Below are 27,802 nucleotides of genomic sequence, written 5' to 3'. Positions count from 1 at the left end.
GGATAATTAAATATTGAAAGTTGTGATTGCATAAGTATTCGCCCCCTTGATGGACTTAATTGCGACGATTATATCTCACGAATCTACACAACATAGCTCATTAGCTACACTATACTGAGTCAGGAAGGGATAATTAAATGTTAAAAGTTGTGATTGCACAAGTCCCCCCCCTTTATATTATCTGGAAGTCAAAATGTTTAAGGGGTTTCACAACAACAGGGATGAATTCTTGTGCAATCTGATACATGGGGCCAATCAAAGCCATGTGTGGAACAAAATGGAGGAGATGGATTGAGGAAGAGGCAACTCCACCCATATCAGCATCAACGCAAACAATAATAATAAACCGACTCCTAGCCGACATGAGAAGGAAACTGGCAAGACATTCTGCAGGTTTAGTGCTGCGGCTCTCATAAATACCTACTCAACATTTCCATGAAGCTGAATAAGTGAGCGTCCTAATCTTACACCCGGATGACGTGTAACCGCATGTAAATACAGCTGCTTTATACCCAGGTTTATAAAAGCCTGTTGACGTCCCGGCCCCGCCCCCACCCCCTGGCGCCTGTGTGCCACGTCATCGCCCATCGCCCAGAGTGACGTAAGCGGAAGTGCGGCGCGCCGGAGTTCCACTCACTGCATCTGAATACACTTCACTTTCACAACATTTTGGGTTTTTACACCAAGCCTCGCTTCTGACCGACGGATGCTCGAGTAAGTAACCGCCCGAATGACATTATTACATTAACACAGGGGACGGGTAACATGTTCGATACTTCATTCGTGTTGTTATACATGACAGAAAGCTGAAGTATTTGGTATTTTATTTCACCTTGATCAACTACATTTCCCATCATTTGGTTATATGATATAGATATGGTTCTCATAGATAGACAGACAGACAGACTGCCTCTTAGTTTGGTTAACAGTTCTAGATTGTTGAAGCTGTATCACTGAGAAATCCTCTGCTGTAGGCTTTTACATAGAACCTTTATTATGAAGATAGATAGATAGATAGATAGATAGATAGAGTGACTACTAGGATGGTTAACAGTTCTAGCTTTTTAAAGAAATTCTACAAAGAACCTTTAAAAAAAAAAAGCATGATAAAGCATCTTTTTCTCTGAGGACAGACAGACAGATAGATATACTGTCTATTATTGTGGTTAACATTCCAGCTTTTCTAACAATGAAATTCTCTGTTTTAGGCGTTTACAGAGAACCTTTAAGGGTTCCCCTGTAGATACCAGTCAAAGATCCTTTTAGGTTGTCAGAGAGAAGCTCTTTTTTCTTTCTTTTTTTTCCGTCAGTATATAGTTAGACAGACGGATAGGATGGTTAACAGTTCGAGCTTTTTGAAGAGCTCTCGAGACCTTTTCCAGAAAGGATCTTCTCACTTGTAGGCCTGTACATAGAACCCTTAAAGTCCCTATGAAATCAACTTCACGGGGACTTTTCCCGCAGTAAGTAAAAATGTAGGATTTCTTCAGTGTTAGAAAATGCTTAAATTTAGTTCCCAACTCATCAGATAGTTACGTTCACTTCTAATCTCCACACTGTCGGCTTTTACACACTTTGCCATAGTTTTATCTGCATGACGTATTGGCATTCATCCATTCACCTTCCACACACGAGAGCTTTATCCTGATCAGGGTGACGGTGGATCCGGATCCTAACCTGGAAACACCTGGACATGACGTAGGAACACACACACACACACACACACACACCATCGCAGGGCACTAAGAACACACGCCTAGTTATACCGAAATAAACGGGCGCTTCTGAAATCTGACCGTTCACGTCTGTCTACATTCGTTTACACACCCAGCAAACTGGTTCATGAACCTGAAATGCATGAGGCATAAATTTCAGTCAAACATTTATTAAAGCGAACGCTCACGATTTCCATTCGTTTGCGTATAAAGATTATATATCTGACATCTGTACAGAGTTGGATTCTCATGCAGCGTGAAGAGTTGTTTGATCAGGAAGTATTTGAGGATCATAGTACGCTGAACAGACCCGCCTCTGTGCGCCAGAACACACTGCGTGACTCATGTTATATTTGTGGGTGTATAAGGAATGACCAAAGTCAGTGTTTCCCTGCCTAGTCCTCAGGGACTTCTAGATAAGGTCCACATGTTGGAGTCCCGTTACATCAGTCTTTCTTAAAGTCTTAGTCTTTCTGACCCTTGTTAGAAACGTAGTCATTAGGTTTATGGACAACCAAAACACCACAGAAGCATAGAAAAAAGCTTTTACTTGCTTTTTTTTTTTTTAAATTCATATCTTGTTCAGTCCGGGTACTGTAGTGTGTAGTTGTGATACCTCATGGTTTGAGCTCCACCCCCTGATGTCGTTCTCATTTCTAAATTCAGAGCCTGTGTTATGTTGCTGGACGAGACGCCGCTGTTTGACCCCTGCCTGCTCCAGGAGCTGGACTGGAGTAGCAGCAAGGTGTCTTTCTCGCCCCCCATCTCGCCCCTGGAGCCCGGAGACGGCCTCGTCCTCCGTCCTCTCCGCCCTGCCGACTTAGACAGAGGTACGCACTGCACTTACTCCGCTTTCACTCCGTCCACTTTCCATAGACGTACATCTGTCTAATGCAAGGGGTTTCCTGTCTGTGTCACGTCGCAGGACTGTATAAGGTGCTGTCGCAGCTCACAGTGGCAGGAGACGTCACAAAAGAGCAGTTCAGAGGTACCGATGCTCGTTTAATATCCAGCGATAGACACCATTTCCTCGGTTGACCCGTTTTCACTACACATTCATTTGAACGTTATATTTGTAAACTGACTTAGTGGCAGGTGTTAGAAAGATAATGTACTGTTGCAGTGCATTGTGGGTAATACACAGTTGGAATGCTCTACCCGCACAGCAAATTTTGAACACATGAAGAAAACGGGCGACTATTACGTCATCGTGGTCGAGGACACGAACGTGGGACAAATTGTTGCCACGGCGACGCTCATCGTGGAACACAAGTTCATCCATGCGTGCGCAAAGGTACAGCACGCTTTCTACCATTTCTAACATACGTACGTGTGTGTGTGTGTGTGTGTGTCGGGGGGTGGGGGGGGCGTGAAAACGGCACCGACACAATGATTGTCTACAAGCAACCCATATATATTGATTTAATTTGGGAGGGAGAGAGAGAGGGATGGATGGATGGATGGACAGACAGACAGTTGGAAAGATGGGTGGATAAATGAATCTTTGGATGGATCGGTGGTTGTATGGATAGACAGTTGGAAGGATGGATCTATTGATGGATGGATGGAGGGATGGGAGGAAGGGCGAGAGAGATGGATGGACGAATGGATAGACAGATGGAAAGATGGATATTTTGATGTATGGATGGATGGACAGTTGGAAGGATGAATGAATAGACAGATCGATGGACAGACAGTTGGAAGGATGGATCTTTTGATGGATGGACAGACAGTTGGAAGGATAGACAGATGAATGGATAGACAGTTGGAAGGATGGGTGGATGAATGGATAGACAGTTGGAAGGATGGGTGGATGAATGGATAGGCAGTTGGAAGGATGGGTGGATGAATGGATAGACAGTTGGAAGGATGGGTGGATGAATGGATAGACAGTTGGAAGGATGGGTGGATGAATGGATAGGCAGTTGGAAGGATAGACAGATGAATGGATAGACAGTTGGAAGGATAGACAGATGAATGGATAGACAGTTGGAAGGATGGGTGGATGAATGGATAGACAGTTGGAAGGATGGGTGGATGAATGGATAGACAGTTGGAAGGATAGACAGTTGGAAGGATAGACAGTTGGAAGGATGGGTGGATGAATGGATAGTTGGAAGGATAGACAGATGAATGGATAGACAGTTGGAAGGATGGGTGGATGAATGAATGAATGGATCTTTGGCCAGATGGATGCAGTAAGTCCTAGTACAATTGGAACGTTCTGACTTAAAAGCATTGTTTGCCTTCTCTTTTCATTTTCCCTGACCTTTGAACTTCACTAACTTAACAGCCAGGAAGTGCATTTTTATGACCCGCTGTTTTCTCGTTAGCGAGGGCGTGTCGAGGAGGTGGTGGTCAGCGACGTCTGCCGAGGAAAACAGTTGGGAAAACTGTGAGTTCACGTCTAAACTCTTCTCCCCTTTGTGCTTTTATTACCACCCCACGCTCTGCACTGCTACAAAAACAGACTGTTAATGTCTTTAATATGACTGACAGGACGGCAGTTTAAAAAGCATCTAATCCACGGGGTTTTTTTTTTTTTTTTGCACGCAGACTCGTCGCGACGTTGACTCTGCTCAGCAAAAAACTGCAGTGCTACAAGATCACGCTGGAGTGCGCGCAGAAGAACGTGGAGTTCTACAAGAAGCTGGGTTACACGCCTTCAGAGGAGACCTACATGCAGTGTCGCTTCTTCGACTGAGTCCTCCAGGGACGTTACGGCGCGTACGGCTCCCGACGTCCGAGCTCACGGTGACCGGACGCTCGGTTTACCTTACTTCTGCGCCAGTTTCCTCTCAACAACGAGCAGAGACTTATTAAAAAAACAAAACAAACAAAAAAACAAACAAAAACGCCAAATCTATAGCATGATGAAGGATTGTGAAAGTAGAATACCAGGCACTTATACCCTCAGAAGGTCTCTTCATTTGTTAGTCATTTATGCTGGAAGCTATCTTTATGAAGAAGGTACTTGAATATTTTCTAAAAACAGAAGTCTACTTTTCTATTCTATATGGTAATTTATATTTTACGTATAATAAACGACCAAAATATTCTCCGATGAGGAACGAAGAGCAGTTTTGCGAATCGCTGTGTCGACGCGAGCACGTTTCGCTTATTTACGATCAATCATGTATCATTCTGCATCTTTTTTTTTTAACACTGAAAAAACAAAAACAAAAACAAAAAAAAAAGTTAAATTTTTGCACTGGAGCCACGAAGCAAACGTCGCTAAACACACAGAAGCTTAGAGATGCCACATCGCACACTAATTTCACTTAATGTACGAATGATGTTCCTGTAAACTTCCATTTCCTGTTAGCTACGTTCGCCTTGTAGCGGCAGTGCACGACTAAGACGACCCCGAACGCCTTCTCTCGTCTCAAAAGGTTTCTCTTATAAATGCGACAGAGAGACACACACACACACGTTAAGGCTGGGTTAGAAATTTTTAGAGACTCCCTTAAAGAGAGCTCACGTCTAGATCTGGAGGCTGATTGAAATTCATTTTAGTGGGTCTCTCCCTCCGCCTCCATCTCTAAACAGGTTGTAAAAAGTGCTATTTTTCATGTCTGTGATAACACTACTACTGCGCACGCTGAAGATCAGCAACATGCCGAGTATCGGAACATGTCCAGTCCGGATAGGAATTTGAATAATAGGTTATTTATGAGCAGAATATATACCAGAGAAAGGGGGAAAATAAACTGATAGATATATATATATATATATATATATATATATATATATATATATATATATATATATATATATATATATATATATATATATATATATACACACACACACACACACACACACATAAAGAGTCTTAAGATTTTGGTCTGGTGTTGTTTATATACTGTACTGTATAATGTAGCGTTTTCTTATTTTGTTATAATAAACGAAAGGGAAAATGGGTCAAATCAGTTTTAGATTCAAATTTAAAAAGCGTTGGTTGATGTGCATCCTTTCCTCATACCACAGACTGGGTCAATATTACAGGAAGTCATGTGCAAACATGTGGATCACTTGCGTATTAATATAAACCTGCAGCAGGAAGTACAGGCAGAGCTGCGGGAACAAGGAAGTACATCAGACCATACCTCATTCCCAAACTCGCGACGAGGTGTAAACATCCGCCATGAAGACGCCAGCTATAAATGATTCAGCCATCTTTTTATTGAGTAGGTTGTTAATTCTCTCGCAAGCATTTTTTTATTTTGATTTATTTTGATTTTTTTCCATTCCGAAGTCTTTCCCTCCCCCACGGGGGCACGGTTCTGGTTATTCCTTTTCACGTTCCCTTAAGCAAATGCGATCGTCTAGCGAAAAAAAAAGAAAAAAAAGAAGAGTAGTTCAAGTATCAAAAAGAGCATTATTGCAATACTGTCCCAACTGCAAATGCAAAAAAGTGTTAAATATTATAAAACTGCAAAAAACCATCAGTGCATACGGCTCAAAAAAAAACAACAAAAAACCCCAAAACAACAACCAAAAAAAACCCCCAAACAAATATTGTTCAATTGTTCCCCGGCTTGAGGAGCGGCCTCTCCCTCCTCATCCCCCCTTTTTTCTTTACAAAAAAAAAAATTGCACAATATTTACAATTTTAAATCCCATAAAAATGTAAAACAAACAAAAATAATCCAATGCAGCCAAGCACTGAAGTACGGATTTATCCGTTCTGCGCTGCCTGGACTTGCATATTCCCAAAATCGTCATCTTCTTCTAGTGTTCGTTTTCGGCTCCCTGTGAAAACAAACGGAATATCGTTAACGGGATTTTAAGGCACACGTCGTGTTTAGAACATTTCCATTTTCGATAGGAGGCTAAAATATTTAGCGTCTTGAACTCTTGGAATTAGACATGCACCGATCAGCCATAACGTTAAGTCCCCCTTGTGCCACCAGAGCAGCTCTGAGCCGTCGAGGCCTGGACTCCACAAGACCTCTGAAGGTGTGCTGTGGCGTCCGGCGCCGAGACGTTAGCAGCTGTACGTTGTGAGGTGGGGCCTCCATGGATCAGACTTGTTTGTCCAGAACATCTCACGGACGCTCGATCGGACTGAGATCTGGGGAATTTGGAGGCCGAGTCAACACGCTGAACTCTTCGTCTTGTTCCTCAGAGCGTTCCTGAACGATTTCTTGCAGTGTGTCGGGGCGAATTATCCTGCTGAAAGAGGTCACTGATATTAGGGGATACCGTTACCATGAAGGCGTGTACTCTGTCTGCAATAACGTTTAGGTAGGTTGAACACGTCTCGGTTACATCCACATGAACGCCAGGGCACAAGGATTCCCAGCAGAACATTGCCCAGAGCATCACACTGCCTTCGCCGGCTCGCCTTCTTCCCAGAGTGCATCCCGGCGCCATCTCTTCCCCACGCACCCAAACGCTGATTCATCAGACCAGGCCACCTTCTTCCATTACTCCACGATCCAGTTCTGATGCTCACACGCCCTCTGTAGGTGCTTCCAGCAGTGCACAGGTGTCAGTATGAGCTTTCTGACAGGTCTGACCATATTCAGCAAGCCCACGTACATCAGTGAGCCTTGGGTGCGCATGACCCTGTCCGTCACCGGTTGTCCTTCCTTGCTCCACTTTTCTTAGGTACTAACCACCGCGATCCAGGAACAACCCACAAGATCCGGTCGTCCAGACAGCACAGCTTGGCCCTTGTCAAAGTCGCTCAGATCTTTACGCTTGCCCATTTATCCTGCTTCCAACACGTCAACTTCCAGAACCGACTGTTCACTTGCTGCCTAATAGACATATCCTGCCGTTATAACGAGATAATTAACGTCATTCATGTCACCCGTCAGTGATTTTAACGTTAAAGCTGATCCGTGTATAGTTTATGATAAACTATTGCGTCCTGATGAAAACCAACCACGTTGCCCGTAGTTACTGCAGACGAGGTTATAATACAAGCTGTAAAAAGTGCAAATGAGGACGTGATGCTATAATGGTTGGTCCAGATATGTAAAAACAAACAAACAAACAATTCTAATAATTATGAAATGCATCTCAAACATTCAGCCATAAAAAAAAAAATCTAACTTTGCTGGTAGGAATACATTCGTATGTAAAGTGACGGAAACTGACCTGTCGTTCCTGCTTGAATGGAGAAAGATCGACCTAACTGAATGGGCGACATCATCTTGATGGTTAGTCTGGCAAGATAGATCGCTTCATATTCCTACAGAGACAAGATACACCACGACAGAACATCAGGACTTTATCCAAGCCAACAATACATTGGTTTTAGCTCCAATTTCCCAGTCGCGGTCTAATTCTGCGGCTTGGTGACTACTTGCATGTGCGCCCGATTTCCTCAGTCCGCGAGCGATCGTTCAGGCTTGACCGATTTTCTCGGCAACGAAATCGCGTAGCGTGAACCCCTGTGCGAGAAACCGCTTATATGAGTGTCTAAGAAGAAACCGAATTCATCCGCGGTCACGCGCAGCACATTCCTGAATCCGGTTGACCAGGCATCTATACGTATGGGAGGCTGAATGCGACGTAACTTGGCATAATTCCTGATGACAGTAAAGACACAGCTATGGTTCTTTCTTTATTTATTTTTAACCATCTCTCCGAGTCACATCACGGACAGCTCGGACGCTCGTCTCTGCGAGAATTCCGTGAGTGATTGGTTGTGTAGTGCGTGAGCATCGTGTAGTGTTGCCTGAAAACACAATGAATAGGCTTAAGAAACGGTAGCTAACGTAACAGAATACGAGCTATATAAATATAAGAGGGGGATGACTCGACCATAGTAATTATCCTTGCTTAGTAAAGTTTGGCTATGACACCTTGGGTGTTTTCTCTTCACGTAAAAGACATAACGAGAAGACCTTTTATCCATTCTTTGGTTGTCGAAGCAGTCTACTTTGAATAAACGCGTGTCCATCGGGCAACTATGAATAGAAAACAGATAGCCTGGACGTGTAATCTTTCTACTCTTAAAACGTTCCTCGTAATTAGATGAATTCAACTCGACCGTTCGTTTCTTACCACGAGAATTCGTCGTGAACACGTGACCTCCGTGGAGTTTTAAAATCGTACCTGTAGTTGGTGCACGAAGCCGACGTTAGGGTTGATGCAGAATCTCCGCTCCTGGACGTGACTGAAAGCGTCCCTGTGAAGAAACGCCGGGCGTTAGTCCGTACGTAAAAAGCTACAGAGTCCTCGCTCTTTCGCTGTACCGGAGTACAAACACACATCTTGCAAACAACATCTTGACGTATCAACGTTTTCAGTAGTACCTGTACTTCACGCCGAACGTTTCCATAAGGTAAGCGATAACTAAGGCAGCGCTGAAGGAAAGAAATACAACAGATCAGCAGCGTGCACGCGTCCATCAAAATGAAAAGCACTGTATGATTAGTCGTATTTTTTGTATTAGGGCGGTCACGAATACCCAGGTATGATCACCTATTATAATCGATTATGTTCAGCAAATAACGCTCCAGCAGGTGGCGATAACGTGCCGTGAATAAAAGTCTGCCTTACTATAAGAAACAGCAATGCTAAAGATAATGTAGTATTCTTTGTGAAGGAAAGCCATGCATTATTTAAAAACCGCAATCGTGGTGAATTTATTTCTCATTGAAAAGTCCGATTTTTTAAATAGAACGTACGTTTACATAACATTTATAGGTATCATTAATCTAGGCGGGGGGGGTGTTAATTGTCTGTACGAGTAGGTTTTAAGGCACCGTATGATTAATAAGCGAATATTCGATTATTAATCAAAGGAAACGGTCAACTAAATGACTATCGTTATAATCGATAATGACAGCTCTAAAAATCATACCTTCTGGAAATTCCCGCATTCCCATGAACAAGAACCTTTCCTGTGAGGGGAAAGAAAAGAAAAAAAAAAAAAAAAAGAGTAGCTATTTAAACATGAGGTCATCACAGAGAGAGATTATACGTTATATTATTAAATCAGTGTTGGTTACATTCCCATAGATTATACACACAATACGAATCAGTCTCACTATCGATCATCGGTTACCTCCAGTCTCTAAACAGCCATCGATAAATTCTTTAGTCTGAGAGGAGAGACAGAAAGGAGACGGATGTGAAGAAATTCAGCATAATACACAAAGCAGTTACACTACATCTAATCTGGTCCACTGTGAACTGTAACATACCATTTGGAAATATTTAATGATGTTCTCCACAGGGTTATCCGCAATATCTAAAACAAGGTATCTGCAAACATGAAGAACGAAAGAGTCACTGAAAATGGATCGTTGGAATTGGCATAAATCACACACTGTAGGCTAGGAGGATCAGACAGAGACAAAGGATACGCCTCCTTTACAAAGCATGACAGGTAGAGGCCACGCCTCCTTCATCGAGATTGACAGACGCCACCTACAGAGTGATGCGCACAGTGGCCACGCCTCCCTGTTTTATTGTGAGTGATAAGGACATGCCGCGTTTAATCAGGGGCGACAGGCCAAGAAGCCACTCCTACTCCTTTCAGAGTGATAGCCACACCTCCGTCACTGGGAATGACAGGAACACAGGCCATGCCTCTTTCATTGAGAGTGACAAGCATAGCGCACTCTTCTTCTAATCAGGAATGACAGGCACAGAGGCCACACCTCCTTCGTTAACAGTGACAGGCACAGAGGCCACACCTCCTTCGTTAACAGTGACAGACGCCGCCACACCTTCATTAACAGTGACACAGAGGCCACACCTCCTTCATTAACAGTGACAGGCACAGAGGCCACACCTCCTTCATTAACAGTGACAGGCACAGAGGCCACACCTCCTTCATTAACAGTGACAGGCACAGAGGCCACACCTCCTTCATTAACAGTGACAGACACAGAGGCCACACCTCCTTCATTAACAGTGACAGGCACAGAGGCCACACCTCCTGCATTAACAGTGACAGGCACAGAGGCCACACCTCCTTCATTAACAGTGACAGGCACAGAGGCCACACCTCCTGCATTAACAGTGACACAGAGGCCACACCTTCACTGGGACTGAAACTTGTTTGTAATTGTTTTAGCCATTTTGTTATATGGTACAACGGCATTTTAACCTACTATATACACACACATGTATACATACAACAGCAATAACATTAAAGTAACGTGAATAAAGTACCTAAATTTGAGTGGGAAGTTAGGTTTGATGAAGTTGGCCTCGATGTCTTGTCGAACACACACTATGTGAGTTATCCCTTGCTTCTCCAGTATAGAGAGCTAAAAATAAATAAAAAAAAAGACAGAATAAATGACGTTTTATTTCTGAAACCTTGCAATAATAATAATAATAATAATAATAATAATATTATTTGGCTTGGTGGGATATTTTATTCAGAGTGAACAATCAAAACACTAAGTCAGGAAGAAACTAGAGTATGTTTATCGTAAAATACATCGACACCCTCTAACCAATCAGCTTTGAGCATCAACCCCAAATTTCCTGTCATGGATCATTTCGAGACCGTTGTTATTATTACCTTGCTCTTCATGGCAGCAGAGTAGGGCCCTAAGAAGAGTCCAGGGAGGATTTCCTAAAAACCATTGCATTGGGTTGTTTTAGTGACATCACCAATGTACACACACACACACAAATATTATATATATATATATATATATATATATATATATATATATATATATATATATATATATATATATATATATAGATAGATAGAGGCCATAACCAATAATAGCTTGAAATTAAGAGATCCAAGCTTTTACACTGTCTAATTATTATAATCACCTGCATCTCTCTTCGCATGGGATATGACCAGTCCTGTAACAAAACAAAAAAAAACACAGTGGAAATCTTTCCCAATTTCAACTGCTGTTATAATGCTTGTACTGAGGCACTGGCTAAATCCCAATCCACTCAGTACTCCCTGTATAGGGACACTTCTTAACGTAGTACACACAGCCTACGAGGTTCCCTAAATATCCAATAAGAAGGCGTTTGGGATTCGGCTAACCGCTTCTCAGGCTAAGAAACGTGAATAAACAAACCTGTAACGACCACATGAAGCACTTCAGTCACTTTTAATTCAGGAAATTACAAACTGTTGTTAAGACATCATTCTCTTGCCATACAAGGGGAAAAAATATATAATCTATAAACTGTATTCCTTTCATAAACTACCATTAGCAAGCGTAGCTAGCATACCAGTTGGTCTTCCTTGCACACAGGAAGGGACGGAAACTGTATTTTATTCCCTTCGTCCATACTGCAGCTTTACTGAGGGCGTCCGAGATCCAGACCTCGACTACAAGCTGATTAAAAACACGCCTGACGTTAAACTGGCGTTAGCAGTTACGCTGGAGTTTATCTTGGAGCTCCGCACGCGTGTCCGCCATGTTTGCTCCCGTTTAGGAACGGATCACGTGACGCACGGCCTAGGGAGCGTCTGACGTGTGCAGGTCTTCTTTTGAGCGTTTAGGGAGCGTCTGACGTGTGCGGGTCTCCTTTGAGAGTTTAGGGAGCGTCTGACGTGTGCAGGTCTTCCTTTGAGAGTTTAGGGAGCGTCTGACGTGTGCAGGTCTTCCTTTGAGAGTTTAGGGAGCGTCTGACGTGTGCAGGTCTTCCTTTGAGAGTTTAGGGAGCGTCTGACTGGCATCTCCATAAAATCATGTGTGGCTCGCCAGAAAGAGAGAGGGAGAGGGAGGTAAAAAGAGGGAGAGATTATTAGGTATGAGTACCATCCCGTGATGGATAAGACTGTGTACTTTGCGTAAAAGAAATTCTATTCGTGGTAAGCTTGGGTAAACAAATATGTTTTCAGTCCCGAACACTAACTGGAAGGCTGTTCCATAATTGTGGGGCTTTGTACGAGAAAGCTCTTCCCCCTTCTCTAGCCTTCACTATTCCAGGTACAATATGTGAATTTCTAATACATTATAGCGAAAGTATGACTCGTACAGGCTTTGTGAACATCCAGCAGGTGGCGTCAGTCGTCCTCCTGCATTAACATGATGGAGAACTTCCTGGTTGGAAAAAGCAGGATATGGCTGCTTTCCTAATGTCACAGTTTCCCACAGAGGCACTCCAAATGTCCTGGAAATACACCCGATACACACAACATGGCTGTTGTTTTAGGGTTCGGTGAAAAAAAGTGAAAAAAAGTATTTCCACTGACGACAAGGTAGAAAAATTCCATCAGCGCTCACCATACATCAGAATACTTATTACAAACTCCGTCTGTCAGACTTTCTGGTGTCGTCCAGCGAACAGGGAGCAGGCCGTCTCCCCTCTTAATCTTAATCACCCACATAATTGCATGTGGATGCCAATAATCAAACAAAAAATATCTGTTGATCTTTGAAACACAGAGGTGACTCAGTCCTGATAGTGCATTTATTACTCGGCACCCCTGGATATAGTATCTTTAAAGTAGTCAAAAGTGAATATTACCTTCTAGCTAATTACAGACCAAACAACAAGATATACATATATCTACAATGCTTTATTGAAACCCATGCATATTTATGCATAGTGATTGTATAAAATGCAAATTCTAAAGCATGACGAGACATAAACATTGCAAGCACAGGTTGGCGAACACCTGTGCTGATAATGTCATGTTACACAATGGACCGTGGATTGATGAAATGATGGTCATTAATCATCATTTTCTGTAATATAAGAGTGACGTGCAAAATTTCAAGCCCCCTGTTCTGTAATTTCATTGAACAAGGCCCCTAGATTTCGTAGCAGTGAAGAGGAGCATGGTTAACCAAACAGGTGACAGGCGTGCTGTTATTTCTGAGTAGTCTGACATTTCCAACATGAGTGGTGCATGTGTTGACGGTGCATAGTGAATACAATGCTAACGCATTATGCTTACACGCGTTATGCAAATAAGCGCTCTTCATCAGAGCTCATTTCTTCTTTTTGCTGCTGATAAAACCAGCGAGAATGTTTTTGCTCGTTTGCATTTTAGGTTACGTGTTTAGAAACGGCATGCGACCTTTCGGTTGAGGGCTTGTTTGGTGTCCTGTGCTGGAATAGGAAGTGCTCTCGTCAAACAGGGGAAAGCTTTCATTACTAGACGCATGATATGAAATTTATAATGACATCGCCATTATGCCTCTCGTCGGCTAGAGATATTGCCAAGCAGAGACATTTAATCCACAAAACATGTCATAACGGGACTATAAACTCGAAGGATGTCGTTGATGAAGCCAAAATCCCATCTGATAAATAGAAAGTTTTAGCAATTTCAGACATACACCGATAAATACAAATATGTTTGATCAACCGCATGGTAATACTCTCACAAGCCAGTATCATTCGTTAAACATCTATCCGTGCATCCATTTTCCATACCGCTTATCCTACAGAGGGGCATGGGGGAGCCTGGAGCCTATCCAAGGGAGTTCGGGGCACAAGGCAGGGGACACTCTGGACGGCTCAGGCGCCAACGCATCGCAGGGCACAATCGCACACACATTCACACACTATTTGGAAATGTCAGTCAGAGTACAACGCATGTCTTTGGACTGAAGGAGGAAACCAGAGCACCCAGAGGAAACCCCCAAAACACGGGGAGAACACACAAGGTCCGCACGCACAGGGCGGAGGTGGGATTTGAACCCCTCCAACCCCAGAGGTGCGAGGCGAACGTGCTAAGCCACCGTGCACCCCTCATTAAACATCAAAATAGGAAAAAGACGTAATCTTACAGAACCACTCCTGGATGTTTTCCTGGAAGTTCATAGCAAACCATATATGGAATAATAATATAATACACAGTACACAATACAAGACAATCAGTTCTTGGCATAGATATAACTGTCCATGTTCTCCATCATGGCATGGCATGCGTCTATACGGGTGTATCCATTAAGCAAAGCAGCACCATCCAGTCTGGGTCTTTTTTAATGAAGTGTATATGGATTTCCACAGCGCCACAGCAACAGTTCCATGCTCGATGAATCAGACAGATATATCTGAAGATCCTGGTCTAACAGCAACATGAGGTGACCTCATACCCAACGACTGTCTGATTAGATGACCTCATTGCTTTTTATATGAAGATCTTTCACAGTTAAGGATCCTGACAGGTTGAGGTCACATATCTTTAAAGTGCTGATCCCATATATATATATATATATATATATATATATATATATATATATATATATATATATATATATATATATATATATATATATATATGCAGTAACGTAGAAGGACAGGAGTGTTTGTATTGGGATTTGGGACTTTAGATGTGGTACAGATTTGAGAATAGCAATAAAACTTGTAGACCGCTCTCACTGGGTCAGTCATCCACAACTATGCGAAGCAGGTTTTATTTAGGGTGAGGTGGATTTATGCGAACAAAGAAGGTTTATTTTGGGACACTCTCAGTGGAATCGGTGAGGCTCACGGAGAGCAGCTCGGTAGCTATTTCAAGTTGACGCTAATTTGTGTCACAAATGTCAGTAAGGCACATCTTCTTCTTCCATCATTGCCACGATTTACTATTAGTTTCACTTCCTTCTATATAAACGTAGACACGGAGGACAACAGACCAAGCTGCAGGTGAGACCACCTCCACAGAGCTGACAATACTGGTCAGCTCAGTCTTCCACAAGGCACAGGACGTCTTGTTTTCAGAACATCACATGATCACGATCATGTCCCACTTATATCACGGAAAATTTGCACCTTCCCTGACCTGACAGTGTTGCTTGGAACCACTCATCCATCAGAACGCAGATGTGTTGACAGGGACGTTTGTTAGCCCCTTGTGTTGCGTTTTATTGCGTATAAGGGTTCCTCTGAAGATATACATTCATATACATATAGATATCTCCTCTGAAGGTTACACTCCAAGAATGATCTTATATATATTAAATATATGTTGATTATTTATAGACGTTCTTCTGAGTGACCAAAAGGCATCGAGCGCAGGTGAGTAACGCAGGCTCATGTAGGTGTTCTGCGTATATTCGGTCTCACAAAGGTCATAGAAACGCTGTCCGTCGCCCTCTTCCTCGTCACGCTGTGCCTTTTCCCCACCCCTTCTGCTCTTCCTATAAACTTAATACCATGAACACAGACGCTGAACTGTTCTGTTCTGCTCTCTAGCTCAAGCTCGGAAGTGCTCACTCATCACTTCTTTACGCCTTTTAACACCCTTCTCCACTTCTAACGGTAAGCAAACCTTCATTATGTCATGTGTACCCTTCTTCTTGTACTTATCGCTGCGTAGGACACGGTAGGCACGTTTAAGAATGCATGACAAACAGAATGCCGATCTCTTACAGTAGATAGCCGAAATGAAATAAACAGTGCGTAAGTAACTGCACATTTCGAGCTACGGAACACATTAGTAGTGAAAATCATGCTTTTATAAGAAAGCCTATATAAAAAAAATAAACAAAAAAAAAAAAACCGAAAAGTCACAGAACGATAAGGAAAAACACACACGGACGCCACAACATATTTTGCATGTCGTAATAAACCGCCTCTGGTTAATTTGTCTTTATTCAAATGACTATACAGAACAAAGTCGTGCTTTGTAAATATAGGGAGGTTTCACTACTCATTACTGTGAAACTGACGGGACGTGTACAGTTAGATTGTAATGTCTCTAATGTAGTATAGTATAAAAAATCCAAATGATCATAAGAAATCGTCTTGTAGACGCTTAAAAATGTCATTCTGACATCCAAGGTCGACTGCTTAAACAGACTTCCACGTCCAACTCAAATCTATCAGACCTGACGGCGAAGGAATAAAACCTGATGATTTTTTTTCTATAAACAGCACGTCCCAAAATGTTTTATTCCTCTTACACCTCAGCGACATTCCAACTCGAACAATTTTCATTCGTTCAAGGATCTGACATTGTCATTGGCTTAGTGTTACGTTTCATGTTGAGGAACATCCGCAAGACAAATTAGTTCCTGTTATCCCTTACATCAGGGGTTCCCAAACTTTTCCAGGGCAAGGCCTCCCAAATGGCATTAACATTTGACCTTTTGCAAAATGTCTTTAAAACACATTAAAAATACAGACTTCTGAATATATCCCCCCTTTTTTTATATTAAAAATTACATCTTACATCTTTACATTAGGAATTGATTGTGTGTGTGTGTGTGTGTGTGTGTGTGTGTGCGTGTGTGTGTGTGTGTGTGTGTGTGTGTGTGGTTGTCTGAGAGTGAGAATTTATTTCTCTCACCAAATTGTTGAGGTCCCCAGGGCGCCCCCTGGCGGCCCCCACTTTGAAAACCACTGACTTACATTACGTTACAGCAGCTATAAACATATATAACATATAAACAGTCGTTCCCTCACCAGCCTTTCTTTTTTCCCTTTCTTGAAGTTCAGAACTGAGAAAGCACAGCGTCATCCGTTTTGAAAACTTTCCATCGTTGGAAGATTTCGTACCGTGACAAAAGCGCCGACACTGGAGACTCCTCATGGAAAACTTCACCACATCAACATTCCCATTTGTGATAAAAGTGTCGATACGGTGGAGCGTCCGCCGTATGAGTCCAATATTATATCACGTGCGTTTACGTTCACATAAACCTGTGATTTGAATTTGAAAATGAAAACGAATCAAAACCTTCTGAGCTAGGAATTTCTAGACTTCAGCAATGCTGGATTTTTGAAAGAACTTTAAGAAGGTAAACAAAGCTGGTGAATGCTGGATTAGATACTAAACATTAGATTCAAGGAATCTTCTGGAAGGAGCTCGTGGATGTAATATTCACACGTTCGCACATTTCAGTTAGATTTAACTTTTGCCGCAAGGATCGCAGCAAAGATTGTACAATTTTTCCCTAGCAAACTAAACATTTAAAGAAGCCTCTAAGCTCACACTCATACCAACATGGATTATAAATCATATTATCAAGATATGTTTGATATGCAGGAATTTGAAAACGTTAAATGATATGCTTTCTGAATAACCCATGTACTGAAAGGCCGCAACGATGTCCCTAGGGAATAAAAAAACAACAACAAACAAACAAAGCTTTGCAGTAAAAAAAACCCCACGTGGACGAGTTAGTTAGCTACCAATACAGTAGTATAATTAATGTTGCTGTATATTCATCCAAACGGGACAGATAAGAGGAAAGCCAGTTGGCTTTACCATGTGTTCAAGTTGTTTACGTCTTTAAAGTTTGGAGCTTTTACAGACTAATGCTGCCAATACGTAATGGAAGCGTAGATCCAAGTGTTTCCCATCATGCAAACTTGTCTAAATGATCGCACTAACCTCGCAAGACTTTGTTTTTCCTCAGTAATAACGTTTGTACGTAAGAAGTTTCATAATAGCAGAAATAAGTGTGTAATTTTAGAAATAAATCATGTTTAATACACAATTCCGCCTGCAAACGTTGGAAATCTGAAGCCCGCCCCTGACCTGAGGTACGTTTCAGCTTCAAAATGGCCGCTAGCACTGTTTTTACCAATGCAATGTAGTGGTTTTTTTTTTTTTTTTTTAAAAATAAAAAGCTAACAGTGTGTCATAAAGCGTCCAGACATCCCGTACGTCTGTTTAAGATACTAAACTAAACTCAAAAAAACCCGTTTGAGGTGAGTGTGTGATGATTGAGTCATGACGTTTTGACAAAACTTTATTTAAAAAAATAAATAAATAAATAAATAAATAAGCTAACAAATTCTCTTACATACTGTAGTGAAATTAGCCTCATAAGTAAAGTGAAAAAATAAGAACAAACATCAAACGGCAAACATGTTTTGACTGGAAAACGGTGTGCATCTATTTATTTATTTATTTATTTATTTATTTATTTATTTATTTTTGACTGAACTACTTGTCTGGACGTTTAAAGAAAGAGGCTACATGGAATTTACTGCATTTAAAGGAAAAATACAGCCTGAGAGCATTAACGTCGGATCTAGAATGGTGTCTGTGAATAATGCCTATAATAATGAGTCGACAATTTTTTACACGTAAACCTCCTGCATCGTCATGTAGGTCTATTTACACTCTAGTTAACCATGTAGTTTGAATGCCTTTTGACTACCTGCTGATAGTGGTGCCAGTGGGATCACTTCATCTCGATGCAGCAGCACTTTAGTATTTCACCAAATCACACATTTTTGATTATAAACATATTTAATGTGCTTCAGGGAGGAGTTTTTCTTTAACACTGCGGTACTTTTTTAACATGATGTAGGTCTTACTTTCTACTACCTCAAGGCATAATCTCGATTTACTATAAATACCCACAAGTATGACATCTTGTCATCACTTTGTGGTTTGAGCCTCCTTTCACACCTGCTCAGAATAGCTTGATCGTTCTCTCTCTCTCTCTCTCTCTCTCTCTCTCTCTCTTTTCTGCTTTGATGAAAGACAGGAGTAAGCGTTAACAGCTGACAGTACCACGGCTCAGTCCCCTGGGCGGTCACTTCTTCTCCTGTCTCTCGTCCCTGATCCTCCGGCGCGATGGAGAGAGTTCAACACATCACCCGCTCGGCCATACGCAGGGCCTCCGTCATCGAGGTGAACCCGCAGACCAAACGCAACCTGCAGGAGCTCTTCATCAACTTCTCGCTCATCCTCATCTGTCTGCTCCTCATCTACATCATCGTCCTGCTGTTGTGAATATGGAGGACGAGCGTGGCTGAAGGAACCCGTGGCCTGGACGGAGATTGGGACAAGAACAGGACTTTCCTCACATTATTGCTGGCTTTTATTACACGGTGTGATCATCTTTAGAATTTAGATATTTTTCTAGATATTTTCATTTCTTATCGCTACCACTACGATATATAACAATATTTAATGTACACCAGCCTACATGTGTCACTCAATCAGAGGTCCAAGTAAGTAATAGGGCAAGTAAGTAATAGTAGAAGTAATAGGGCCAAATAGCCTACAGAAAATAAAATTAAAGGTGCAGTTTGTCATTTTTAAATGTTTTTCTAAATATATACCAATTACATCATATCGAAGACGAAAACATTCACAATTTTTTGCTATGCAATGGATCTTACTCATTTATTTGTGTCTAGTTTCTGTTTATGTTTTTCTGGCCCGGAAATTCCCACTAACCTCTCCAAAGAGCTGCTTAAAAGGCAACTCATGAGGCACGTGTGCAGACAGAGAGTGGGCGAGGAGAAAGACAAGGCTGGTCAATGTTTTAATCACGCTTGCAATCTCTTCTCAACCAGCAGAGGGCGCTAAATGTTACAAACAATTTTGACAAGCTGAACACACAAAATCAAACATTTTGGCTTCCCCAAACAATGTGTCCTGATTTACTTTCGTTTCCTACTTTGTAAATAAAGTACGTACAAATAATAAATTCACACTGAACATAATTAATTATGCATGATTATTATAAATAATTCATAATTCAACATTTCCCAAGATTGGCTCTGGAACCACCGCAACCCTGATCAGGGAGTTTGAAGCGGATTATTTTCCAATAAAGGCGTTTTCCGCAGCGTTTTATTCCTCTTATGCCACAGCAACAAGCCAACAATTACATTTTTAAATTTATTAACGAATGACGCTCTGTACTTAAAAAAAAAAATATTATTATCCATTTATAGCTACATTTTAAGCAGTGTATGATAGTTCCTCTTATCACTTACGTTATAGCAGCCAGAAGAATAGTATACCATTTCAAGCTTCTTTCTAAAAATAAATGCCTCAACTGCATTTAATTATGTATAAATAGACCATTTAAAATGTTATTATTAACATGACTAACTGAAGGTTCACAAATACAGGCCATATTACACCGTAATTATGAATATCGTTTAATGCATTAAATACAGATCCACACTTATTTCCCATTAACAATATTTATATAGACTTTTGAATTTGAAGATACAAACATCGTTTTATAATTGATGATTTATTGTTCGTAACAAGACAATATAATACAAATATAAACAATTAATTGTGCAATTAATTGTAAATGAATGTTCAGAACTGGCAAGACAGTGTTATTCCAACAGTTTCGGTCCTTCAAGAAGAGATTATCTGATTTGTGCATACAGTATGACTAAATCGGATATACCGCTCCTCTCATATTGCATTAATGCCCAAGTCAAAGGTATTATATTAATATTATTATTATTATTATTATTATTATTACTGAAATAAAAACAGGACATGAAATTCACAGTGAAGTGCATAACACAGACTAATGGACGATTAAAAAGTGCTGTTTCACATGCTCTTCAGGTGGAACGTGTCAGAACGAGAAGTATTGAGATGAGAGTTCCTGCGGCTCTTCTGGTGTCACTGTCGTATCGTCGCTCTCACGAGGGCTGCCGGACAAACAGAACACACTGGGGTTAAACAGGAAACATTAGATGACAGAATTGAACAATTTAACCCAAAGCATAAACTTGAGTGGTGCAACATAAAAGCGTTCACCCGATCAACAGACCGTCGCAGGCTCGAATCTCGACAATGCCACAGTCTGGCAGTCTGGGATGACATACTCACTCTTCGCTGTCAATTACAGCCACATTAGACTATTGTGGGAGACTGTGAGCTTGTGTATATGGAAGAAGGTAGATAGCGCATTCCTCCAAGCGTTCTGTGACTCGAGTGTCTCAGAGGAAGCATGTGATATCCTTCACACTCCACAGTTGGCAGTTGTGATAAGGGAGAGGTGGCTAATGGGTGGAAATTGGCAGGAAATTGTAGACAGAATATAGACAGAGAGAGAGAGAGGGGAGCGCATACATACACTCATAAGGTCTATTCAGATTGGATTCCTTTTAGATTCGGAGGTGGGGTAATAATAACTCTGGGATTTTAGTCTCATCTGAATCTATTACATCAGTTCTACAAACTTCATGTCCACGCTTCTGGAAATGCCGTATTTTTGTAGTTCTCCCTTCATGAGGTGAAGTACTGCTCCACTGGGTGAGGATCTGGTGACTAACTTGTCCGGTCTAAAACCTTTGCTGAGTCGGTAGTGTGTTTCGAATCATTGTCTTTCCGCATGATGAAGTTCCTCCTGATTAACTTGGACGCATTTCTCTGTAAATTGGTTTCTGTAAACTTCTGAATTCCTTCTGCTGCTACCGTCATGAGTTCCATCATCAAGAAAGATTAGTGAGAATGTTCCCCAAGCCATGACGCTACCTCCACCATGCTTCACAGATGAACTTGTATGTTTTAGATCATGAGCAGATCCTTTCTTTCTCCACACTTTGGCCTTTCCGTCCCTTTGGTAGAGGTTAATTTTGGTTCCAGAACTTTTGCGGCTCATTTCTGTATTTCTTTACGGATTCCAATCTGGCTTTCCGATTCTTACTGCTGATGAGAGGTTTCCATCTCCTGTTATGTCTTCTATATTTCTGCTCTCGAAGTCTCCTTTGAACGGTGGATTGCGAAACCTTCACCCCTGCTCTGTGGAGGTTGTTGGTGATGTCACTGACTGTTGTTGTGGGATTTTACTTCACAGCTCTCACAATGTATCTGTCATCAGCTGTTGTCGTTTTCCTGGGCCGACCCGTTCGGAGTCTGTTGCTCAGTACACCGGTGGTTTCTTTCTTTTTGAGGAAACTCCAAATTGTTGTATTGGATATATTACGCCCAATATTTGTGCAATGCCTCTGATTGATTTTCCCTCTTATCTCAGCGTCAAAATGGCTCGCTTTTCTCCCACAGACAGCTCTCCGATCTTCATGTTGGCTTATCCTTTTTTAACAACAAATGCAGTCTTCGCCGGTGAAACAGAGCCGTTTATTGTTTAAACAATCAATCTAACACGGAACACCTGGGTAACAAGAAACACCTGTCAGTCACATGTTCCGATATTTTTGCTCACCTACAAATCGGGTGGTCTGATACGAAATGTGCTGTTTTCTATGTCATTTAACACATCTACATATAAATACCAGAAAATAAAAGCTGAACTTCTAAACTCTCGTCTCATATTCATACCGTCTTTTGATCCCAAACCCTTCAGTTTGAGTCTTCAGTCTACAACAAGAACAAATGAACCGGCCTTACTGTTCCAATAGTGTATGTTATTGAGTTCCTAGCACATATATAACCTACGTACATGTTACGGTCATGTGACCTAATAATGCTCACGCAGCTACACGCCCTAAAATGACCGCTGATAATGAAAGTCAAAACAATGAGTTCTGCAGAGAAAGGGCACAGTGACAGTGGAAAAGATTTTGAAAAAGATTTTTACTCCATTCTGTCTAAATTTAGTCATTGCTATGCAATTCCCACACCCTAGCAAGCGCTCCTCTATTGTACACTGGCTACCAACTGCTACTCGTGCTGCATCACTGGGGCAGCTGAACACACTGAGAGGAAACAGCTAACAACCCTCGTCCAGAGACATGAGCTCACAGACACCCAGTATGTGTTATCATTGATCCGATTGACAGCGGAGAGACTAATGCCATCCTTTCCACCCACAGAGCATGGCTGATTTTGCTGTCCTGGAGGACATAAAGGACAGTTATGCTGATAGTGGACATATACATGTGTTGCTAATATTCATGTGGACGCAATAATAAGTTGTCGGATGTAGAAAATATAATTAAACCATACTTTGCTTTTTTTTTCCCACTGTAAATATTGACCCCCCTGCTATATAAACCCCCCCCCCCCCCACAACTTTACACATTTAGCAAAACCTCCTTTTAAAAATGAAGGCAAAAAACACCAAAGACATTAAAGAGAGATGATAAGAAACTGACACGCACACACACACACACACACACACATTGGTGTTGCTATGCATCACATCCACATAATGAAACATGCAAATCCTACAAAAAAAACAAAAAACAAAAAAAAACAATGGACACAAGAGAAAGAGGACGTCCACACTACGGCATGCTCGCTTTTCCATTCCAATGCCATTTTTATTGACATTTTTCTTTTTTTACGATCACAAAATGCCAAAGTGCGTATATATATATATATATATACATATATACACACACACACATATGTGTGTGTATGCTAATTGCTAGGTGTTTATAGTTTATGAATGTGCTACACTCTCTGCTCATACATCACAGTAATGATATAAATGTCCAAGAATGTCCATGCTTCAAATCAGTACGCAACACAAACACTCTTTATGTGCATCGTGTCAACAAGATGCATTGAAGAGTAGGAAATAAATAAATAAATAAATAAATAAATAAAATATTAAAAGCAAACACAGTTATGGCTGTGTGATCAAACCAATGGCAAATACGCCTCTCGTCATGGTGAGCGTGTGTGATAGAGGACGGACGCTGGACGAAGAGGCGGGGCTCACCTCCGCGTGGGCAGGGTCAGGGACGGAGCTTTGTGCTCTGCGTGCTGATTGGGGGAACTTGGGACAGACTCTAGGCTGGTAGGCCCCGCCCCTCTCCCTTCCACTTCCACAACACTTAGGTTTGGAGAGCTGACGAATCGGATTGCAGCTTTTCTACTCTTATGCTACATCGAAAGGACACAAACAGAATGTTTTGTTTTTTTTCTCTCTCTCTCTCTCTCTCTCTCTGGGATTACTAAATTTAATATAGGACTAGCTTTTAGCTTCCAGCTTGGTGAGCTGAAAGAATGAAGACACCACTCAGGACGAGATAAATGACGAGAGAATGGCTTGGAAAGCAAAAGGAGGGATCGATGTGGGAACAAAAGTAGATGCTGACGAAGGAGATCACATGGACACTTCATGGCAATGAGAGTTAGACAGCTAAGAGGCAAAAAGTAAAATAAATAAATAAATAAATAAAATTGTTCATGCACAATAACCCATTCCTAGTTTTTATGGGATGGGATGCATCAGTATTTCAGGAGTCAGCATAATGCCAAAAACATATATTATATTATTCATCATCGGGGTGTTAATGCAATATAAATGGCTGTGCATTTGAAAAATACATATTACTTATGACATAGGCACATTAACTCCTCTGTTTAACCCTTAGAACCTCAGCATTATTACTATATATATATATATATACACAAGCACAGCAAGTCTAGGTTCTTGTATGTAATAATTGATGTTATACCACAGCGCTGTACAGTTCTTCATTCTGATTGGTCAGAAGACGTTGATTCATTTTCTATAAGAAGTGTGGCACGGGTTTATAGCACTGGTTCTCAATGTGGGGTCTGGAGACCCCCTGGGGTCTGTGAAGCATAGAGAGGGGGTCTTTCCAATTTAGTAACAGTGGTGGAAATCATAGCACACTATTAAGAAAGTAATCAAATTTATTCATTGTTGTTATATATATATGTTATATATGTTATATATATAGATATAGATATATATATAGTTATGTCTGGCCCCTTGAATTGAATGGGCTTAATATTAAACCTATAAACGTAAATAATAATAATTAAAAAAAATCTGGCTCCATGTCAACCAGTCAAAATATTGTGTACACATTTAAATAATGAAAATAATTTGTACTGGGAGTGGTCTGTGGAATTCATTTAACAGTAACGAGATGTTTCTACGGTGGTTTATACGAATGCACCCGTTCTAGTTAATTGTCCGTTTTATACTGTAGTAGCGGCTAATTTACAGGGTCTTGTTCATTTCTGGAAATTCTATGGACATAAATATTTAGCATTTATGGAAGGAGTCTCCAGTGTCAGCTCTGTAGTAATCAGGAGGTTTTCCATCAGGAAAAAAAAAAGTCTTCAGGACATACGACTTCGCGTTTTCCGCTTAACATGAAATTTTTTACAATTTTTTTAGTCTTATTTACTTCAAGAAAAAGTAAAAATAAGCGAGTCCTGTGAGGGAAAGTCTGTTCATAGGTGTTATAATGTACTTGATAAATAGAACAACTGAACATGGATGTTCCGCAACACTGGAATGTAACTATAAACTGATAAAAAGTACACTGTGCCAACACATAAAAAGTGTTAGTGTTGGCAGCTTAGTCACATATTTGTGAATAATATTGATTTCAACCTCCGGAATCATGAAAGGTGAGAAGTGAATATGATAATTCCCTATCTTTCCTCGTACTCGTTGAGCTTTTTTCATGCTTTAAATAGCAATGAATAAATACCTGCTGACTCAGACTCAGACAGAGCTGCTGTAGTATTTATGCTCTGTATTGTAAATGGGAATTTAACAGGAAACACTCATTGAATATGGAATTCATGTTTATTAATAGATACACATTACTCATTTTTTAACCCAGAAATCTAAGGGATTTAAAACGATCCGGAGTGTATTTTAAGAGGAAAAGAAATACCAGCAAACTGGACTGACTGGGTTCTAAGGGTTAAAATGCACAGACTGCATTTGTATACACCTTTCTGAGTTTGTGATTAATACAGACTGATGTTATTACCTTTATAAGTGGATTAATGACCCCCACATTGGGGCTGGTGTTAAACACTTTACTGAAGCTCGTATCGCGATTCACCAACTCCAGCTGGTAGAACTTCTTATCCTTATCATCCTGAAACGAAGGGGACAGCGTGAAACCGTGCGTGAGAAGGTTGTGCAAGGGCGCACAGCACTGAGCGCGCACTCACCACCAACTTTTTGACCAGAGACTCTCTTTCAGCAATCATCTCTCTGAGCTCGGCGATCGCCTGGAGATCCTCCGGCCTGCTCTCACGGTTACGAAACTTCTCCTCCGTGCCCTCCAGCCTATACACACACACACACACACACACACACACACACACACACACACACACAAAAGCATTCAAATGCACTGTAAACTATCTACATATAGAAATAATTCAATTCTTACATTCAATTAATAAATTCAATGCGATTAATATCAGTTTTAATTTCTTTAAAGGACAGAACATGAGGAGGATGGGAGACAAAAAAAAAAAAAAAAGGGAACCAGACGGCTAAAATAAATAAGAGGAATTGTTTTTGTTGCTATTTTCATTTCATTCAGTGACAAGTAACTTTAAAACATATAAAGTACAAAGCCCACTGTGTTTAAACGTTGCTGAGATGCTATAATATAAACGTGCTAAAACCAGACAAAACAAATGACCGCATATATAATTAAGGAAAACGTGGCACCATTAACTCCCACTGTGCAGTTCTGAAGTCTCATTTTTTGGTCAAAATGGCCGCCATCGTGTGAAAATTAGCATATTGGTGATGAGCGCTCTAGTAATGCGACGTAAGATGGCGTATCGGCTATGATTAATTAAGATGTACGATGCTAAATTGTAGTCGTACAATTTGAATTCTTCAGTCCCGTTTCATCACTCAGCTTTGAGTCATGGCTGACTCAGCTACCATTTGCTAGCTAGCTGACGTTATCTATCATCTATCTCTCTCTCTCTGAGGTGAGAGAGAGAGAGAGAGAGAAAGAGAGAGAGATAGAAATGTCATTCCAGTGCATAATGCAAGTTAACAGACATATTGGTGTTTGTCAGTGTTCGTGCCGAGCTCCAGCTAGCATGGTTAGCTCTAGCTAGCTAATGTAACGTCTACTGTCAGATGGAAATGCTAACTTTGCTAGCTAGCAGCGGTTATGCTATACTCATTTATGATTTGATGATTAAACTATATTTAAATCCAACTCTTATGGAAGAAAAGGTACTTAATTTAGCTCACTACTTTATATTATATATATATATATAACATTACTTTATTTAGCTCATTGCAGGTAAACTGAATAAAATAGTGAATTCAAATGTCAAAAATGGCTTCAATGTCATACTAATTGTAATTGTAAAGCATAATAATAATAATTTTTAAAAAAAAAGGCAATTCTTATGATATTTTAACTTACAGGATTTGCAGAGCGGAGATCTTGTCCTTCAGCAGCTCCTGAGCTTTGTTAAAATCGGACAACACGATTTGTGTTTCTCTGTTGTGGCTTGCGCTGAGCTCGCCTATCTCCCTCTCATGCCTCTTAGACAGATCTTGCTCATGAGCCCTGGGAACACATTAGCGTTCAGAACATAAAGCAAACTGTAAATACTTGAATACGTTCAACATCGTAATAGTTCTCAACGTTTATTAGATCAGAGGTTAGCGTTGCCGCCTCACGGCTCCAGGGTCCCGGATCCGATCCCGATGTCAAGCTCGAGTTTGTTTCTCATGTACTCCTCGTAACCATGTGGGGTTCTTCAGGGTTCTCCG

General features: G+C 41.0%; 4 protein-coding genes across 7 annotated transcripts in view; 2 read left to right on the top strand and 2 right to left on the bottom strand.

Annotated features, from left to right (window-relative positions):
* The first annotated feature begins 565 nt into the window (after positions 1–565).
* gnpnat1 (glucosamine-phosphate N-acetyltransferase 1) lies at positions 566–4,779 on the top strand. Of its 3 annotated transcripts, XM_017475299.3 has the most exons (7): positions 566–714; positions 1,585–1,698; positions 2,382–2,545; positions 2,641–2,703; positions 2,882–3,009; positions 4,049–4,110; positions 4,272–4,779. In XM_017475299.3, the coding sequence occupies exons 2-7, from the start codon at positions 1,694–1,696 to the stop codon at positions 4,417–4,419; spliced, it is 570 nt and encodes a 189-aa protein (XP_017330788.1). In that variant the 5' UTR covers positions 566–714; positions 1,585–1,693; the 3' UTR covers positions 4,420–4,779.
* Positions 4,780–5,880: 1,101 nt separating this feature from the next.
* Positions 5,881–12,094, bottom strand: styx (serine/threonine/tyrosine interacting protein). Its single transcript, NM_001200686.1, is given in 11 exon segments — positions 5,881–6,470; positions 7,827–7,920; positions 8,790–8,862; positions 8,990–9,040; positions 9,541–9,580; positions 9,745–9,781; positions 9,884–9,944; positions 10,860–10,957; positions 11,218–11,271; positions 11,484–11,516; positions 11,901–12,094. Coding segments are annotated over 11 exon segments (675 nt in total). The 5' UTR covers positions 11,961–12,094; the 3' UTR covers positions 5,881–6,396.
* A 3,680-nt stretch (positions 12,095–15,774) lies between these two features.
* On the top strand, positions 15,775–20,033 carry LOC128633540 (cardiac phospholamban). Of its 2 annotated transcripts, none has more exons than XM_053682447.1 (2): positions 15,775–15,893; positions 19,079–20,033. In XM_053682447.1, the coding sequence occupies exon 2, from the start codon at positions 19,168–19,170 to the stop codon at positions 19,324–19,326; it is 159 nt and encodes a 52-aa protein (XP_053538422.1). In that variant the 5' UTR covers positions 15,775–15,893; positions 19,079–19,167; the 3' UTR covers positions 19,327–20,033. The 2 variants fall into 2 exon arrangements, with proteins under 2 accessions (XP_053538422.1, XP_053538423.1); XM_053682448.1 differs by having other exon boundaries at positions 15,777–15,893; positions 19,075–20,033.
* A 483-nt stretch (positions 20,034–20,516) lies between these two features.
* Positions 20,517–27,802, bottom strand: part of fam184aa (family with sequence similarity 184 member Aa) — a 30,633-nt gene continuing 23,347 nt past the window's right edge. The window contains exons 14-17 of the mRNA XM_017476420.3: positions 27,450–27,596; positions 26,218–26,335; positions 26,031–26,141; positions 20,517–21,005 (exon numbers count right to left, since the gene is read on the bottom strand). Coding sequence (XP_017331909.1) covers positions 20,997–21,005; positions 26,031–26,141; positions 26,218–26,335; positions 27,450–27,596 — 385 coding nt within the window. The 3' untranslated portion in view covers positions 20,517–20,996. The remainder of the gene's footprint in view (positions 21,006–26,030; positions 26,142–26,217; positions 26,336–27,449; positions 27,597–27,802) is intronic.

The sequence above is a fragment of the Ictalurus punctatus genome, chromosome 9 (genome assembly GCF_001660625.3).
Source record: "Ictalurus punctatus breed USDA103 chromosome 9, Coco_2.0, whole genome shotgun sequence".
Lineage (NCBI taxonomy): Eukaryota > Metazoa > Chordata > Actinopteri > Siluriformes > Ictaluridae > Ictalurus > Ictalurus punctatus.
This window is presented reverse-complemented; position numbering and strand designations above follow the sequence as displayed.

Coding starts and splice junctions, on each gene's coding strand:
- gnpnat1 (XM_017475298.2), top strand. Junction 2,546..2,640: donor CCCTGCCGACTTAGACAGAG/GTACGCACTGCA, acceptor GTCACGTCGCAG/GACTGTATAAGGTGCTGTCG. Junction 4,111..4,271: donor GGAAAACAGTTGGGAAAACT/GTGAGTTCACGT, acceptor TTTTGCACGCAG/ACTCGTCGCGACGTTGACTC.
- LOC128633540 (XM_053682447.1), top strand. CDS start 19,168: ATGGAGAGAGTTCAACACATCACCCGCTCGGCCATACGCAGGGCCTCC.